This window comes from Mustelus asterias, chromosome 3, assembly GCF_964213995.1.
Source record: "Mustelus asterias chromosome 3, sMusAst1.hap1.1, whole genome shotgun sequence".
In the NCBI taxonomy this organism is placed as follows: domain Eukaryota; kingdom Metazoa; phylum Chordata; class Chondrichthyes; order Carcharhiniformes; family Triakidae; genus Mustelus; species Mustelus asterias.
In genome coordinates, this window is record NC_135803.1 from 128888118 (window position 1) to 128905494 (window position 17377).

At 39.9% G+C, this 17377-nt stretch overlaps 1 protein-coding gene across 1 annotated transcript in view; it reads left to right on the plus strand.

The window, feature by feature from the left end:
• LOC144491587 (ERC protein 2) overlaps nucleotides 1–17377 on the plus strand; it is a 764742-nt gene that overhangs the window by 198664 nt on the left and 548701 nt on the right. The window contains exon 8 of the mRNA XM_078209614.1: nucleotides 3949–4116. Coding sequence (XP_078065740.1) covers nucleotides 3949–4116 — 168 coding nt within the window. The remainder of the gene's footprint in view (nucleotides 1–3948; nucleotides 4117–17377) is intronic.

Below are 17377 nucleotides of genomic sequence, written 5' to 3' on the forward strand. Positions count from 1 at the left end.
TTGTGTATTGAAAGTCTAGGTTTTCCTCCCTGAACATTTTAATAGGCAGGAAGACGATGTTGGGAAGGCAAAAAACCTTAGTGTGTTTTCTTTCTCTTTCTGTGGTTATTTTTGTTGCTCTTGTTTGGGTGTGTTCCTGTTTTAACAACAGTACTGCCGCAACATCGTTTCTGCTACATAGCAATACAAAAATTTCAATCTAAATTCAGGGCTTGGTCTTGACCTGTCACTGCAGGGGGACTTTGGAGGAGGTGGGTTTGAAACTGCAAGGGTTATAGCAATGAAGTGCATGTATTTTTTTCATGTTCACTCCCACTGATATGCAGTGACTAATTAAGTCAAATTCCATTTTCATTAAATGGCCTTCTGAAATTTTTTTAACTGGTCCTTTGAGGATTGAATTCCACAGCATTTCCCATTATTCTGTGAAAGCCATAATTACTAGCTTTTATTTATAAAATGGAGCAGTTTTCTTGACGAGGAAGTAGCTTTGATGGATAAATGTGGGATGTGGGCCATTTGTTTTTCCGAGTGGAGCAAACAAGGAAAATAGAGGTGCAAGTATTTTAAATTTAGCAGCAGAGTTGGGAAGAGTGAAACCAAGCAAGCAGTAGAAACCAGAACAGAAGGTTGGTTAGGGCAAGTTTAGGGCCAGTTATAGATGGCAGAGGGAAGTTATGTGTGGAACCGGAGGAGATTGGTGAAGCATTGAACCAATATTTCTCTTCGGTGTTCACGCAAGGGGACATGAATATAGCTGAAGAGGACACTGGGTTGCAGGGGAGTAGAATAGACAGTATTACAGTTGATAAGGAGGATGTGCAGGATATTCTGGAGGGTCTGAAAATAGATAAATCCCCTGGTCCGGATGGGATTTATCCAAGGATTCTCTGGGAGGCAAGAGAAGTGATTGCAGAGCCTCTGGCTCTGATCTTCAGGTCGTCGTTGGCCTCTGGTATAGTACCAGAAGATTGGAGGTTAGCGAATGTTGTCCCATTGTTTAAGAAGGGGAACAGAGACTTCCCCGGGAATTATAGACCGGTGAGTCTCACTTCTGTTGTCGGCAAGATGTTGGAAAAAATTATAAGGGATAGGATTTATAGTTATTTGGAGAGTAATGAATTGATAGGTGATAGTCAGCATGGTTTTGTGGCAGGTAGGTCGTGCCTTACTAACCTTATTGAGTTTTTTGAGAAAGTGACCAAGGAGGTGGATGGGGGCAAGGCAGTGGACGTGGTATATATGGATTTTAGTAAGGCGTTTGATAAGGTTCACCATGGTAGGCTTCTGCAGAAAATGCAGATGTATGGGATTGGGGGTGATCTAGGAAATTGGATCAGGAATTGGCTAGCGGATAGGAAACAGAGGGTGGTGGTTGATAGTAAATATTCATCATGGAGTGCGGTTACAAGTGGTGTACCTCAGGGATCTGTTTTGGGGCCACTGCTGTTTGTAATATTTATTAATGATCTGGATGAGGGTATAGTTGGGTGGATTAGCAAATTTGCTGATGACACCAAAGTCGGTGGTGTGGTAGACAGTGAGGAAGGGTGTCGTAGTTTGCAGGAAGACTTAGACAGGTTGCAAAGTTGGGCCGAGAGGTGGCGGATGGAGTTTAATGCGGAGAAGTGTGAGGTAATTCACTTTGGTAGGAATAACAGATGTGTTGAGTATAGGGCTAACGGGAGGACTTTGAATAGTGTGGAGGAGCAGAGGGATCTAGGTGTATGTGTGCATAGATCCCTGAAAGTTGGGAATCAAGTAGATAAGGTTGTTAAGAAGGCATATGGTGTCTTGGCGTTTATTGGTAGGGGGATTGAGTTTAGGAGTCGTAGCGTTATGTTGCAACTGTACACAACTCTGGTGCGGCCGCACTTGGAGTACTGTGTGCAGTTCTGGTCCCCACATTACAGGAAGGATGTGGAGGCTTTGGAGAGGGTGCAGAGGAGGTTTACCAGGATGTTGCCTGGTATGGAGGGGAGATCCTATGAGGAGAGGCTGAGGGATTTGGGATTGTTTTCGCTGGAAAGGCGGCGGCTAAGAGGGGATCTTATTGAAACATATAAGATGATTAGAGGTTTAGATAGGGTGGATAGTGATAGCCTTTTTCCTCTGATGGAGAAATCCAGCACGAGGGGGCATGGCTTTAAATTGAGGGGGGGTAGTTATAGAACCGATGTCAGGGGTAGGTTCTTTACCCAGAGGGTGGTGAGGGATTGGAATGCCCTGCCAGCATCAGTTGTAAATGCGCCTAGTTTGGGGGCGTTTAAGAGATCCGTAGATAGGTTCATGGACGAAAAGAAATTGGTTTAGGTTGGAGGGTCACAGTTTTTTTTTTTAACTGGTCGGTGCAACATCGTGGGCCGAAGGGCCTGTTCTGCGCTGTAATGTTCTATGTTCTATGTTCTATAGAACCTTTAGATCCTATAAACTGGTGTACCTGAGTTAAAAGGCACAAAAGCTGGATACTAATGACATCAAGGGATAGTGGGGAAAAATGGCAAAAGAGATGCATGATCAGTCACGATCTGATTGACGGTAATGCTTTGGAGAAGAACATACAGACATAAAATAATGGATTCCTTTCTCCAAGCCCCATGTTCAAATTCCAAGCCTGAATGATCTTTCCCTACACTCGAGCCAGGACTGTAACACTACATTCTGCACTCTCCCCTTTCCTTCTCTATGTACAATATACTTTGTGTGTGTGTATAGCACGTGAGCAATAATGCTTTTCACTGTATAGTAATACATGTGACAAATCAAATCAAATCGATTGAATGAATGAATGAACAGGCTTGACGGGCCGAATGGTTTACTCCTGCTCTCTGTTCCTAAAACACATTCAGTTATTTAATGCATCGTTTGTGAATTCCAGTTTCTGGGAATAACATGATGGTCAGAATTGTTTGAAAAACTATTTTGAGCGAGTTGGATTGTATATCAAGAACCAGAAAGTTGACAAAGCAAAATTGAATGGTAAACATTAATGCATCAATTAAAAAGGATAAAGTTAACACATGTATAACCAAAACATTTAACAGAAAGTAAAGTTTGAGGGGACAAGTGTACATTCTGTGCAAGATTTTTAATAAGATACAAGTTTTAATATATTACTGTAAATGGTCCCATGAATTTGGAGTTAATGCAGAAGCTCTTGCCACAGTCTAAATATTTACATTTTAACAACCAAATTGAATGAATACAGTTCCAACCAGGTACTATGGACTGAATACTGCCTGATTAAAGCTATACTGTGATTTCAGACTCCTAACAACTCCATGCGTTTACTGCAGCTTTTCTATTCACTTGTATTACTGTCTGCCACCTAGACTGTAAAATAAGTAGTTTGCACCATCATTCTTTTTCATGGGTTGAGAACGTCATTGGCAAGGCCAGCATTTGTTCCTTGGAATTTAGTCTGAGTGAGTGTAGTGTGTATACATACATTTCGATCAAGTGTCTTGGAAATTCCTTGCTGATGCTTTGCAACAGAAATAGGACCAGTGTTGTAATTTTTGCATGAGCAAAAAGTACATTCTTCAAATCCAGTTATTTGATGTGAGTAATTTCAAATCAGAGTCTTTTATCATCTTTCAGTTTAAAGAGTAGGGTTAATATTATTGTTTTGCTTTTGACCACTTGAAATACTTAAACGAGTTGTAGTCAAATGCCATCAGTGGAGTCTTCTTCAAAAGCTCCACATTTGGTGCCTTTGTATCATGAGGCTAACAGTGTGGCAGAGGCAAATTAGATGGGCTATGGTATTGTCTGTGGATTGCTATGTTCCTACGGTGCCACTTATAAATTCATTGGCTTTGCTGTAGGAACAAAGTATTGGAAATGCTATACTTGATTTTTTTACTTCGTGTTCCGCACGTTTGTTTAAGTATTATTGACTATATTGATTTTAATGTCACGTAATGGTGTGTTTGTTTTCAATTACAGATTGATCAGTTAAAACAGGACCTGTCCAAGAAGGAATCTGAACTCCTTGCCTTACAAACCAAGCTTGAAACATTGAACAATCAGAATTCTGATTGTAAACAACACATTGAGGTTCTCAAAGAATCACTCACTGCCAAAGAACAGAGAGCTGCCATACTTCAAACAGAGGTAAGCTAAGAACACACACTCGTGTTTTGATAGGTGAATTTGATATAAAACTGTAATCAATGACTTTTATATGCACTTAATCTCCAGTAGAGTTGCATTGGGGAATCAAGGCCAAATGCGTCCTTGGGAGCAGTAGAGTTATATAAATACTTTCCATCATACATAGATGTAAGAATTTTTAATGGAAAAAGCTGATGGTAAATGTGCATTCGTGCAAGATTTCTAATGTTGTAGATATTTGGGTATGCTGCTATTGGTGTACTGTCTGAAATGATTGGGTGTTCACCAAATAATATGTTATCATGGGGAAGATGTGAAGAGAAGGTGATGGATAAATCTTTCAAAGTAAGAAGAAATGTGGACACTTAAGTGGTGATGAAGTCAGCCTATAGGAAATTTCTGAGACTTAACTTTCCTGAGCCTTTTAATACTGTTGAGAAAGACCTTTCAGTCATTTTAAGCTATTGTGTTGCATGAATCACTTCATTATCTGCTTAGCAAATTGAAACTTTTAATTAAGTGGCACTCTTACAGGACTCCCAACTACTGTTAGAAGGAAATTTTGGCATGCAAAGAGTTTGTGGTCAACCCTCAGTTAACTTTCCTGAGAGTCGGTGCATTTCAGTGAACTTTCCAATTAATATTGAGGTACAGAGGATGAACCTACAGTTCCACATATCATCTCTTCTAAATTGTGAGGGCACTTGAACAACAGGATGGCATGCCTGAGATTTTCTGATGGACACCAGTCAAACAGAAAATGAGGAGATTAACTCTCTTCTTGCTCTAAGCTTATGCTTACAAAAAACCAGTGGACACCTGTGGAGACAACATAGGTAATATTCTTTGCAATCACTTTGTAGTATATTGGCACATTGATTACAATTTAAAAAGATGTGGTGGCTGCGGTTTGCACCACTTCACAGCAACACATGATTGACAAAACTGTAGTTTTAAGTTTATTTATTAGTGTCACAAGTAGGCTTACATTAACACTGCAATGAAGTTACTGTGAAATTCCCCTATTCGCCACACTCCGGCATCTGTTTGGGTACACTGAGGGAGAATTTAGCATGGCCAATCCACCTAACCAGCACATCTTTCGGACTGTGGGAGGAAACCGGAGCCCCTGGAGGAAACCCTCGTCGACACGGGGAGAATGTGCAATCCCTGCACAGACAGTGACCCCAAGCTGGGAATCGAACCCAGGTCCCTGGTGCTGTGAGGCAGCAGTGCTAACCACTGTGCCACCTTGCCACTGCTAAAGGTGTGTAACACTATAAAGGTGCAGAACTGAGAGTGTTGTTAAAGCTACTTATTTTAAATGGAAGAGAAAATAAATCATGATACTAATTTGGAGTGAATACTTGAGGTGGGTAGCACTTTATCCCCTCTATTATAGTAATTTCACCATAATGGGGAAAAATGAAAGAATCCCTCTGCCATTTACATTATGTTGCCTTTTTAGAGGCCGTCTATCATACTTGTTACTTGATTGAGAGACTCTACCAATACAAATACATTCTGACAAGCAGTTGAATGTACCTGGATAACTCAGCCAAATCTCCCCTCTTCAATGAGATGAGACCCCTTGGTGTTTCTTATTAATATGCTAGCTGAGAACTTGAGATGTGGAATTGGGATGCACATATTTTTAATAAATGCAAAATTGAAACTTTTTTTTTTAAAGGTGTTAAACGTGATGTTGACTATGTATTTTAATATAACCTGTTCCACCTGTTGTGGTATACCATATTAGTTACGTTTCTGGGGTTGAACATTGGTACTTGTGTTTTCTTTAGTGCTTATTTTCCTGCCCCTTCCTCTTCTCTATACCATTTTCTGAGTTTTTGCTGATGAGAGCTGGGCAGAGCTAAGAGCTATTAATCAATGTAAAAAAAAAACAGGCTTATTTACGCACATGAGAAACAGGAAGATAGTCTGAGTGAGGAGTGGATCCATAGATCAGTGGTTCCCAGCCTTTTCAGTAACACTGCACACTTCAATGAGACAAGCACCCACTTGTTTCAACTTGATTGATTGCTCCTAAACATCGCATTTACTCACATTCACTATGGTTACAGTCTTACTAGACTAGAGTACAGGCCCAGTTCACCCAACCTCTTCTTATAGAACAGTCCCACCATTCCTGGAACAAGCCTGGTGAACCTTTGTTGCACTCCCTCTTAATCAATAATATTCTTTCTGAGGTAAGGAGACCAAAACTGCGCAGAGTACTCCAGGTGTGGTCTAACCAAGCTCCTATAAATGACGCAAGATCTTGCTACTCCTGTACTCAAATCCTCTTGTAATAAAGGCTAATATTCCATTAGCCTTCTTAATAGAATGCCGCATGGTGTCCACCAACATCATGGTGCTGCATGTGCCATGCCCATGAATGATATTCCAAAGATTTTCTTCTGACTCGAGCTATAAGCCCAAGTATCAGGGCCCTCTCTGGTTTGGTAACACTGATGGCAGTCCTCAACATTTCTTATGCTACATACACTTGGTCTCTTGCAATGAAAGACTCTTGCGAGGCCCATTCCAATGTGGAGTCATTGGCCTGGATAGTCCCTCCCCCACTTCCATGCCATGATGGCTACATTTGAAAAAGGAGCCTTGTGGATCCCCCTTCCCTCCCTGGCAGTCGTATCTCCCCTCTTTTCCCCCTCCACCATCTGTTCAATAGAATCTCCCTCCAATATCCCAACTTCCCCATTGCTCATGGTGGTATCTCCCAGTAACCCCCATCTCTCTCCCCTGGTTCAATCGTTGTTTTCAGATCCTTCAAACTAAGACAGTGGCAGCAAGTTTGGCTGTTGCGAATGGCAGTAACCGGCTACAGTTGTATCCTTTCACCAACACCCGCACTACTAACTGGAGTTGGTGAATCGAGTTCCGGGGTAGCGGGGGGGAATGGGGGAAATAGAGACTACGAGCGCCAAGCATTGTGCTTGTAAGCCAACATGCATTCCTGATAAGCCCGCAGCATGGTGGGAGTTGGAGGCCTGATTGATCCTGCACATGCCCATTGAAGCTTGGCGTTCAAGTATTGCTCCCACCACAACGTTCCCGTAGCAGGCTGTGGCACCCTTGCCTGGTTCTCGTGGCACACTGGTTGAAAATCATTGCCATAGGTAACCAAGGTGATATTTTGATAGCAGAAAGTGAAAGAATGACCAATATGCTTAACAAATATTTGCCACTGTATTTATGAAGGAGGATGGAGGAATGGTTAATAGATGGGGCAGCACGGTGGCACAGTGGTTAGCACTGCTGCCTCACAGCACCAGGGACCTGGGTTCAATTCTAGCCTTGGGTGACTGTGTGGAATTTGCATATTCTCCCCGTGTCCTCCGGACGCTCTGGTTTCCTCTCTCAGTCCAAAGATGTGCGGGTTAGGTGGATTTGCCATGCTAAATTGTCCCTTAGTGTCAGGGGGACTAGCTAGGGTAAATGCATGAGGATAGGGCCTGGTGTGATTGTGGTCAGTGTAGACTCGATGGGCCGAATGGCCTCCTTCTGTACTGTAGGATTCTATGATTCTATGTGTATGAAGAAGGAAAATAATTGCATGAATGGTTGATGGGAATTAGAGTTGATAAATTTGCGGTGAGATAGTAGATGCAACCAGGTGTTTTTGAAATAGAAACACTATCAAAAGAATGAATAATTGTGAATGTTCATAGACTCATATAACATAGAAATAGGCAATTTGACTCCTTGTGCCTGTGGTAGTTCTTTGAAAGTTAGCAGTTGACTGGTTCGGATCGCTGTTGGTGAGAAAACTGCTAGAGGCTATAGTAAGAAAGTAATAAGGGTGAGCCCTTTAATAAGCTAGGGCTTGGGAGGAACTCCGTGTCACAGTGGGTCAAGTACATTGCTGTTTCAGTTTTGGGATCTCGAATGAAGTATAATTGAAGATGATGGGATGGAAGTCTCTTTGGTGCAATAAGTTTGGCAGTCTTGGAGAACCTTCAGATAAAAGCAGAATACTGAGGGTGCTGAAAATCTGAAATAAAAGCAGGAAATGCTGGATAAACCCCGGTAGGTCTGGCAGCATCTGTGGAGAGAAAGTGTCGACGTTTTGGATCTAAATGACTGGAGAGGGATCATTTAGTTCCAAAACATTCACGCTATTTCCCTCCACAGATGCTGGCAGGCCTGCTGAATTTATACAGCATTTTCTGCTTTTATTTGGGAAAACCGTCCCAAAAGACATTGACCTAAAGCACAAAACTATCATTAATTTGACTCGGTGAGAAGTCTCACAACACCAGTTTAAAGTCCAACAGGTTTGTTTGGCATCACAAGTTTTCGGAGCGCTGCTCCTTCATCAGGTGAGTCAATCCAGTCCAACGCCGGCATCTCCACATCATTGTTAATTTGACTGTAATTGATAACCTCGTTCAGAAAGTTGAAAAGATATGGGAATCGAAAAATGCCAGAGATGTGCCGAAATGAATTTTGTGGGGTACTCTTTTATGAGGTTGGTGCTGAGGAACATTGCTGGGTAAAACAAAACCATTTTCATTCTGCAGCTAGCTCTGTCTTAAACAATCTGAGAGTGTTTGAAATAAGAAATGTTCATTCCGGAAGACTTAACATGCCTCCTTTGGTGGGGGGAAAGAATGATCAGAAAAATTGAGGAAGCAAGAGCTAATTAGAGACGGTAATCATAGATTTGTCAAGGTCAGATTATGCTTGACTAATTTAATGGAACGCGCTTAGAAAATTACTGAACAAAGAAGATGTCAAAGATTTGCTGTTTCATTTTGTTAGTAAATTTGTAAGAGGTTGAAGTTCATGGTATTAAAGGTAATCATGGATAAAAGGATAGCTAAAGGACTGAAGACAGTGGGCAAGACCTTTTGGTCCCACCGCCGTCACCAGGGTTTCCCATTGTTCGCACCCTCTGCCGCCAGGAAGCTTGCGGCAGGGTGTTATCGTTGGTAGAACTGGAGTATCCTGTCGGTGGGAACGGCCGGAAAATCCCACCCAGAGAATGGGAATAATGGATATGGGCAATATGAAGCTACAGAGTTTGTATTAGACATGAAATGTTACTGAACCAGAGAAGGTTGATGGGGTACTTAAAATAAGGGTTTCAAAATTATGAAAAGATTAATTTGTGGAATAAACTATGTAGAAAACGACCAACTGGTCCAAAAAGGATGTACAGTCACTTTTGAGGAATGGTGAAAAATGATTTCCACTAATTGGTAAATCATAAGTGAGTAGAAACTTCAAATCAACAAGGGGAAGGCTGGTAGGAATATTTTCAGAGGAAATACATGATCACATATGGCTGTAGAAGATATTGCAATTACTGTTTGAGTCAGTTAGTTAAAGAATTTAAGGGAAAATATTAAGGGTATGGGAACAGATCAGAAAAAGAGGTCACAGTACATAGCAGTGACACCAGCATGATACTTCACTTCTGTGCTTAAATGTCTCTGATTTGATGGATAGAGAACCCTGCCCTACATTTTTATTTATTTCTCTCCGTCTAACCCACGTGCTGAAAGCAGTTATATTGCTTCATTTTATTATGTTTAGAATCTGTGATTTATCCAGTTACAGACATGTTTCAAAGTGGATACTTAACTGTCTTGGCGAGATTGTTAACAATTCTTACTCTTCTTTCTTTATTTCTCACTCTCTCTCTCTCTCTCTCCCTCTCTTTCTTTCTCCCTTCCCTCCTTAAAAATGTTTAGGATTTTCACCAAACTTAATAAAAAGGGTTTGGTTCACTCCTCTTGATTTCTGTATTTATATAATGATCTGTACAATCTTTTGACAATCCCCAAAAGTTGAATTATTTCTGTTAGGGTGGAGTTTTCTGTTTTTCTTTTAATCAAATTGGTGGAAAAACACTGTACATGATTTACTCATTTTCATAATAGTTGTAATTCTAGAATATATAACATTTAATTCCTGCCCAGACCTATAATAGTCTCAATGATGTGAATAAATAAATTTAAGCCACAGTTAGAATCTAAGTAAAAGGTTTTGGGAGTTGTGTGTAGAAAGTTGAAGATTGATACATATGCGTGTTTCAAGTTAGAATTGATTTTTAAAAATTTTTCATTACAAAGCTGTATTAGCGATTTCTTTAAACAATTGATTTGCAAAGATTGCTTGTGGCAGAAATGAAGAATGTTGTCCACTCTTTACTCTTTTAATTTTGGGGGAAAGTTTTCAGTGTAATTGTCTCTTCATGTGCAAAGTAGTTTGGTAGCACGGAAGCCAAATATATCTCATTCAAAGCTATTAGCTGGTTATTTTCTGGAAGTGGAAGATTCTGTACTTAATGGGTTAATACAGGGGTGGGTAAACTTCACAGCCTTAGGGCCACATCTGGACATGGAAATAGTATGCTGGACCATAAATACACAAGAAAAGAAGAATTCGTGTTGAAACCCAGACAACATAATTGTGTTTTAAACTCAGTGCTATGTTGAAATAATATAGTTGAACAATGCACTGTTGGAGAATTTCATCATTGAGTTGTTTGTTGTTTTTACTACACAACTGCATTGCTCCTCTCAGAACACATTTTATTACATCTAAAGCTTTTCAGTGCATTGCACTATGTAAAAGTTAGATAGTTTTCCCAATATGATAAAATCTGTAAGACTTCTTCAAGTAGCATCCTGCAAGCATAAAATTAGATTAGATGCTAGGAGGTACTTTTCACTAAGTTGACGAGGTCCTTGTGCTTGTTTGAGGTGAAGGTAGAGGGAGAGAGGCTTAAGAATTTCTTGATTGTTGAGAGAAGATATTTGGGGTTATCGTTTCTCTGCAGGATGACCTTGGAATTGTTGGTGATTTAGGGAAAGGTAGAATTTCTGAATTCCAATACAATGTCAAACCAACCATTTAAAACACTGGATTGTTCTATATTGTGAGGTGTGAGCAAACAGGTTAAATCTTAAGCACTGTTTGTGCACCTTGAATTTGGCCTGTGTAATTGGGGAAGTTTGGTTGCCCAATGAGCATTATCAAACTGCTTATACCAGTAAATTATTGTTTCCTTGCTTCACTAAATTACTACTAATTAAGGTAGCTTTGTCTCAACAGATGCATGCTGTGCCATTTCATGTGCCAGTTTGTGTTTTTGTGTCTGATGACTTCTCAATAATGTCTGGTCATATTCTTAAACTTCTATAAATGCTTTCCTTTGACTAGCATGTTGATTGGAAAGTGAAAGCTAGATTTTATTTCCAGTAACCAGAAAAGGAATGTTAACACTTGGGCTAATCGATGAGTTCAGTAAGTAACTGTGCGAGTTTGTGGTGCTGTGGAAAGTAAATGTAGAAAGTACTATGTTTAGAAACTGTTCGCGGTTGAATTGAAATCGGCAGTTGTGATGATCAGGGAAGTAGCCCAATAAATATCTGATATTCTGCTTATCTGCGCTTAAGATCAAAAGTACATTCATTCTATTGCGACCATATATTTAATTGTATTTTTAAAATGTCCTTAATTTCCATTAATACATGTTTTTATTCTAAATGTTTGCACCGGGGTTTAAGGCAATTGTTTGTGGAATAGACTATTAACTTTATCAGACAAGGTAGAGAGAATGGAGTTGTATTAAATGGATCAGAACTTTCGCATGGTGAAAAGTTTGTATTTGGGTAAACTATAATAAACTAAAAGCTTAATAGATGATCAGTTAATCCATATTTAATTTTTTAAAATAAGTTGTCTAAAATATGCTTTAAATTCTCAAGTCAGAATTTCAGTTGCAGGTTTTGTATGCTTGTACCAAATGACTCGTGACCCCGGTCAACAATGTGTCTTACTTTAGATCCGTCCATTTTACTGTGTGCTTGAAGAATAGCAAATTGTTTCAGCGGATTTCAGAGGGTTAAATGAAGCTATGTAAACTTTTCTTGTACCAATATATGTAGTCTCTGTTTAGATTCTTTCTTTATTAATGATGTGAAAACATTGGGGTCAGATAAAAATGAGCTTGGGTCAGATTGCAAGAGCTGCCTAACATTTTAAAATTGTAGTGACTCTACAGAGATGTTGTTTGAATAGGATGAAAGGAGATACAATGAATGTTTCAATGTTTTGCAGCTGTTGGATGTGGCTTACCATATAAAACTTCGTGTGGCTTATAGCCCTCCAAATTTGAATGTATTTCTCTGTTTTGTGTAGTTCTCATCCTCCCTTTTGTGAAAGGAAAAGATTCATCAGTGTTTGAAAAATGCCATCCTATTTTATTGCATCTTTTCCAGACTAAATAGTCAATCTCAATGACTGATATAATCAGAATGAAATTCTGTCTTTGTAAATGTTTAGGAAATCTTAACTGTTAAAGTCTCGTGGAAATAAATCAGCATAATTTCATGGAAATACAATCAAAGCTGAACAACATTTCTCTGGTTGAATTTTCTATTCTCTGTGTTGACTCCAGTGATACTATAATGAGTATCCCTTTTGTATAAGAAACTGACCATAAACTAGCTTAGCCACCTGGGGTTTGAAGCAATTGTAGTTTTATGATAGATATTGGCCCATTAAGATCTGATTTTTGTAGTTTAAAGTCCCAGGAATGTATAATGTGGTCTTGCATTTATTCGTGATTTGTTTTCCTTGATAAAAAATGACAGCTGAATATCACTCTGCTGCGTGCACCTGCACAGCAGAACCTGACAGTCACCAACTAAAATTATTTTTGATACATGACCAACCTGTTGACTTGCAATACAGCATCAAGGGACTGAAAAATGTGTAACAGGACTTTTCAGAACCCTGTCAAAAGTCTAGTAATCTTATTTGGCGCTGATAGTCAATCATGCCCATGTTACTTGTAATATTCAGATATATTTTATACAGTTGCATAAATATCACAAATTTTAAAATCAATAATTGTTATAAAGTTTACTGTTGGATGAATATCACGTGAAGGTTTGATTTTGTGCTGAGTTGTTTTGAGTAAGAATTTGATGGTTATAAGTTACGCACATATTTGATGAAATTCGAAAGTGGGAGAAAAAGTATTTTGTTGTACGACCACCATGACTTTTTGGTTGCATACTGCATAAAGAGATCTAATAATTACAAGTAACCTAGTTAATAGGGCTGTTTAGTGGAGTGCCAATAAATCAGGGTGTCAAAAATGTAAACGAACTGACAAAATGATTACCATCTGTGAAAGAAGTATTTATAAAACATTAATGTACGTGAGTATGCTGTGGTTTCAACAGGAAATGGGGTAACATTAGATGTGCTTTAGTACCGGTTACAATTATGAGTCTTAAGATGATCCTGTGTTGCGGCTGAATGCTGATTAACCCCTAACCTCCAACCTCACCCCCACCCACAGCTACCAGCGCACAACATTATAGAATAAGTGCTTCAGCAAAATTTATCTTTGTACCTTTTTGACGATTTCAGTGGTCCCTATCAAATTATACAACGTACCGAATTTTGCTTGTGCTCCATGAAAGCAGTGTTTTATTTTGAGATATTGTTTTTTTTAAAAAAAAACTATTTGCTCATCAGTATTATGTAGTTTAAATGCCATTCTTCCTTGTTTCACTGATTTGCTTGATTTGGGGAGAGGACTGCAACATTTCTGCTTCAGTAACCCTCTTTCAACCCCCTGTTAGCATTTCCTCAGTCAGTGGGGATCAACTGACACCTGATTTCTGTGTCTGATTTCATTTGTTTGGTGACTGTGGATCAGGAGGTGTGATTTCATGATGCATGAAATCTTTCTCCTCCCTGCCCTCCCTTACCTCGAGTTAGATGCTTAAAACTGATACAGCATTTTAACTAGCAGAATGACCAACCAAGACTGAATTTCATAAATGATCCGCTCAGGCTGGATGAGCTTAAATATTTGATTTGATTTATTTTGTCATGTATTTGTATACAGTGAAAAGTATTGTTTCTTGCGTGTTATACAGATAATGCAGGCTGTACATAGAGAAGGAATGGAGAGAGTTCAGAATGTAGTGTTACAGTCATAACTAGGGTGTAGGGAAAGATCGTTCAGGCTTGTAATTTGACCATGGGACTTGGAGAAAATAATCAATTATTTTATGTCTGTATGTTCATTTCCAAGGCATTCCCTGTAATGGTAGAGGATTTTTGATTAGGAAACACTGGCATGGAAAGATTTCATAGAATCCCTCCAGTGCAGAAGGAGGCCATTCGGCCAATCAAGCCTGCACCGACAACAATTCCACCCAGGCCCTATCCCCATAACCCCACGCATTTACCCTGCTAATCCCCCTGACACTAAGGGGCAATTGAGCATGGTCAATCAACCTAACTAGCACGTCTTTCAGACTGGGAGGAAACCAGAGCAAAGGAAGAAACCCACGCAGACACGGGGAGAATATGCAAACTCCACACAGACAGTCACCCAAGCTGGGAATCGAACCTGGGTCCCTAGCGCTGTGAGGCAGCAGTGCTAACCGCTGTGCTACCGTGCTGCCCTTTGTCAGGACCCTGTCGTGTACCTCCTGAGGAGTGACTTCAGGTTTATACAGAAAGGAGCTCAGTATATCAAGAGATGAATAGGGGACCACAATCTTGCTTTGAATATTTCTGGGTATCAACTACAGGTATTTGTGACATAGATTTAGAGTTTCAACATGTGCTTGAGCTGAAGTGTGGAAATGCTGAAATGAACACTCTCGCTGTTAGCATAATGAAGGAGATGGATTGCTGTCATCCAGAAGGATAATTTTTGATTGCAAAACATTTTGAATCCAAATAGCATTTTTACTGTTTGTTTCCTTTTCCTCACCAACCTCTTCGACCGTGAAAAGTTTGTTGCTTGCATTTGATTCCTTGGGAACCTGCTGGAGCATGCAAGTGGATTTGTTTAATATTTGAGCCTTGATGATTTGGCTGGCTATTCAACTTTGAGAGGCTGTGCAAACACGCCCCAAAATATTCCTCTAATATCTGTGCACATGCACTTCTAATAGGGCCATTAGTTAGTGATTATGGCAAAGGGACCAATTTGGTGCTGCTACCATTGCTGATTGAAATTATTAAACTGAGCAGATCTGGAATCAAACCCAATACCGATTTGCTCTTATGCCTCAGCTGCATAATGGACCAACTAGCTGAGGTGGAGGGAACAGATCATTGAACTGCATTTTTTTGCTGGATGTGCGCCATTTTATTTCCCTAAAGTCCACACAGCTTGAATTTTAATATTTCTATTTATTTTAGGAGTAATCATATTTTTTAAAAAAAGCTTCTGACTGTTGAGGTGAAATTGGCATCAGTTTTGAAGCTATCTTAATCTAAAATAAAATAGTTGACGTCTTTTAACTTTTCATCTAGACAGAAGGTCTGGGAGGTGACGAAGGATTATTTATATGTTGAAGGGTAATTCTTCAGCACGTCCTCATCTCAATTATCTCTGCTGTGCACATCATGAATAAAGTTGGGATATCTGCATTGAGCCAGGACACTGTTCGCATATATTTTATTTAATTCCTAGTGCATATTGAGCTGAGAAATTAGTTTAAGTTCGAGATCTGCTGTTATTTCTTTCAAGGTGTATTTTGCATTTAAAGAAGCATCATGCTTGTTTTAAAATCCTAATTATAGCAACTCAAAAGTAAATTGTTTTCCAAATTCCAAAATATGGGACAGGATTTTACCAGCCCTGCACTAACAGTCCGCGAGGTGAGTGAGCTGGGAAAATGCCAGGGAGTTTTGTTGGCACCTCTGCGACTGATTTGAATAATTGAAGACCTAATGAAGGACAACTTTCCCAGGCCACCGGAGGCACCCTGGCCCAAGGAATGACTTCTGATTGGACCAGCAGCATGGAAGGCGCATCTTCCTGAATTGGGCACCTCCCCTACATGTCATTTGTTACTTGGATGACCACAATGATATTGCTTCCACACTTCCACCATGTGTCTCTCCTCCTCCCCCACCCCCTCAATGCTTGAACTGTGTCACTGGCAGAATAATCTTGCCCACAGGCACTGCTATACCATGACAATTTTGTAAAATAAGCATTTTGATTCTGTTTTGTTCAGGAAGGGCTCTCTTCTCGCTCACATCCTTCCCCCTCAGCATCTGGACCTCCCTGCAAAACTTCTTATAACAGAGTAGGAATCTTGAGCATTGAGAGCCCCTATCCATAGCAGTAGCCAGGCTATTGCGTCAGTGAATCTTCATTGTAACAGTATTTGCTAATTTGAGATGGCAAATCATGAATCAGTATTTTTTAGGTTTGAAGTATAAATGGGGATTGGAAACATTTATATGCAAGTTCAGAGTTCTAATGTACTGCTCAAATTTTAATTGATTTTAACTGCTAAACTTTATGTCAAACCCAATATTGATTTGAATTTATTAATCCCTTCTCTAGACTTCCTTCAGTAATATTTTAATTTTTCTTGTGAAACAGGCAAAAACTCTGAACACTCTATTCTAGCTGAAGTCTCATCAAGGCCAGATAGGACCTCTCACCACCTTAATCCAAGTCACAATTTAGCTGTGCTTCGCAACAGAGTTTATTAAATTTTGTCATCACCTGCAAATACGAAAAGAATAATTTTAATGATCTCTCTCTGCCAAATTTCTTTTTTGTTTGATCATGGGATGTGGTCATCCCTGAGGGTATTTGAGAGTCACATGGATCTGGAGTCACCTGAAGGCCAGACCAAGTAAAGATGTCAGATTTCCTTCCCTAAAGGACATTCATGAACCAGGTGGGTTTTTATGACAACCGACAATGGTCATCATTAAACTTTTAATTCCTGATTTTTATTGAATTCAAATTTCACCATGTGCCATGGTGGGATTTGAACCCCGGGTCCCCAGAGCAATACCCTGGGTCTCTGGATTACTAGTCCAGCGACAATATCGCTACGCCACCACCTTCTTTTAAATTCCCAAATCCTTTTCCTGCATTGCAAGTTCATTTTCGATGTGATTTGTGTTCTCATTTTTATCTAATGCAGTGATTTTTCACATCCGGGTTGATTCAATCTGACATCTGTTCACCCAATGACCTAACTGTGGTGAACCATCGTTGGTTCCCACTGTGGGGTTGTTCTAATGTTGTTGTTGGGCTAGGGTGTTCACACTGTGGGATTGTTCTAATGTTGTTGTTGGGCTAGGGTGGGATTAATATACCTGTGGTTGTTACTGTTGTGGCACATCCCAGTCGGGCTCCGCCTCCTGGGAGAGGTATAAGACCCCCTGCTCGGGCGGGACCTCGTCAGTCTGGGGTGGTGTACTTACGTTCTAGTAG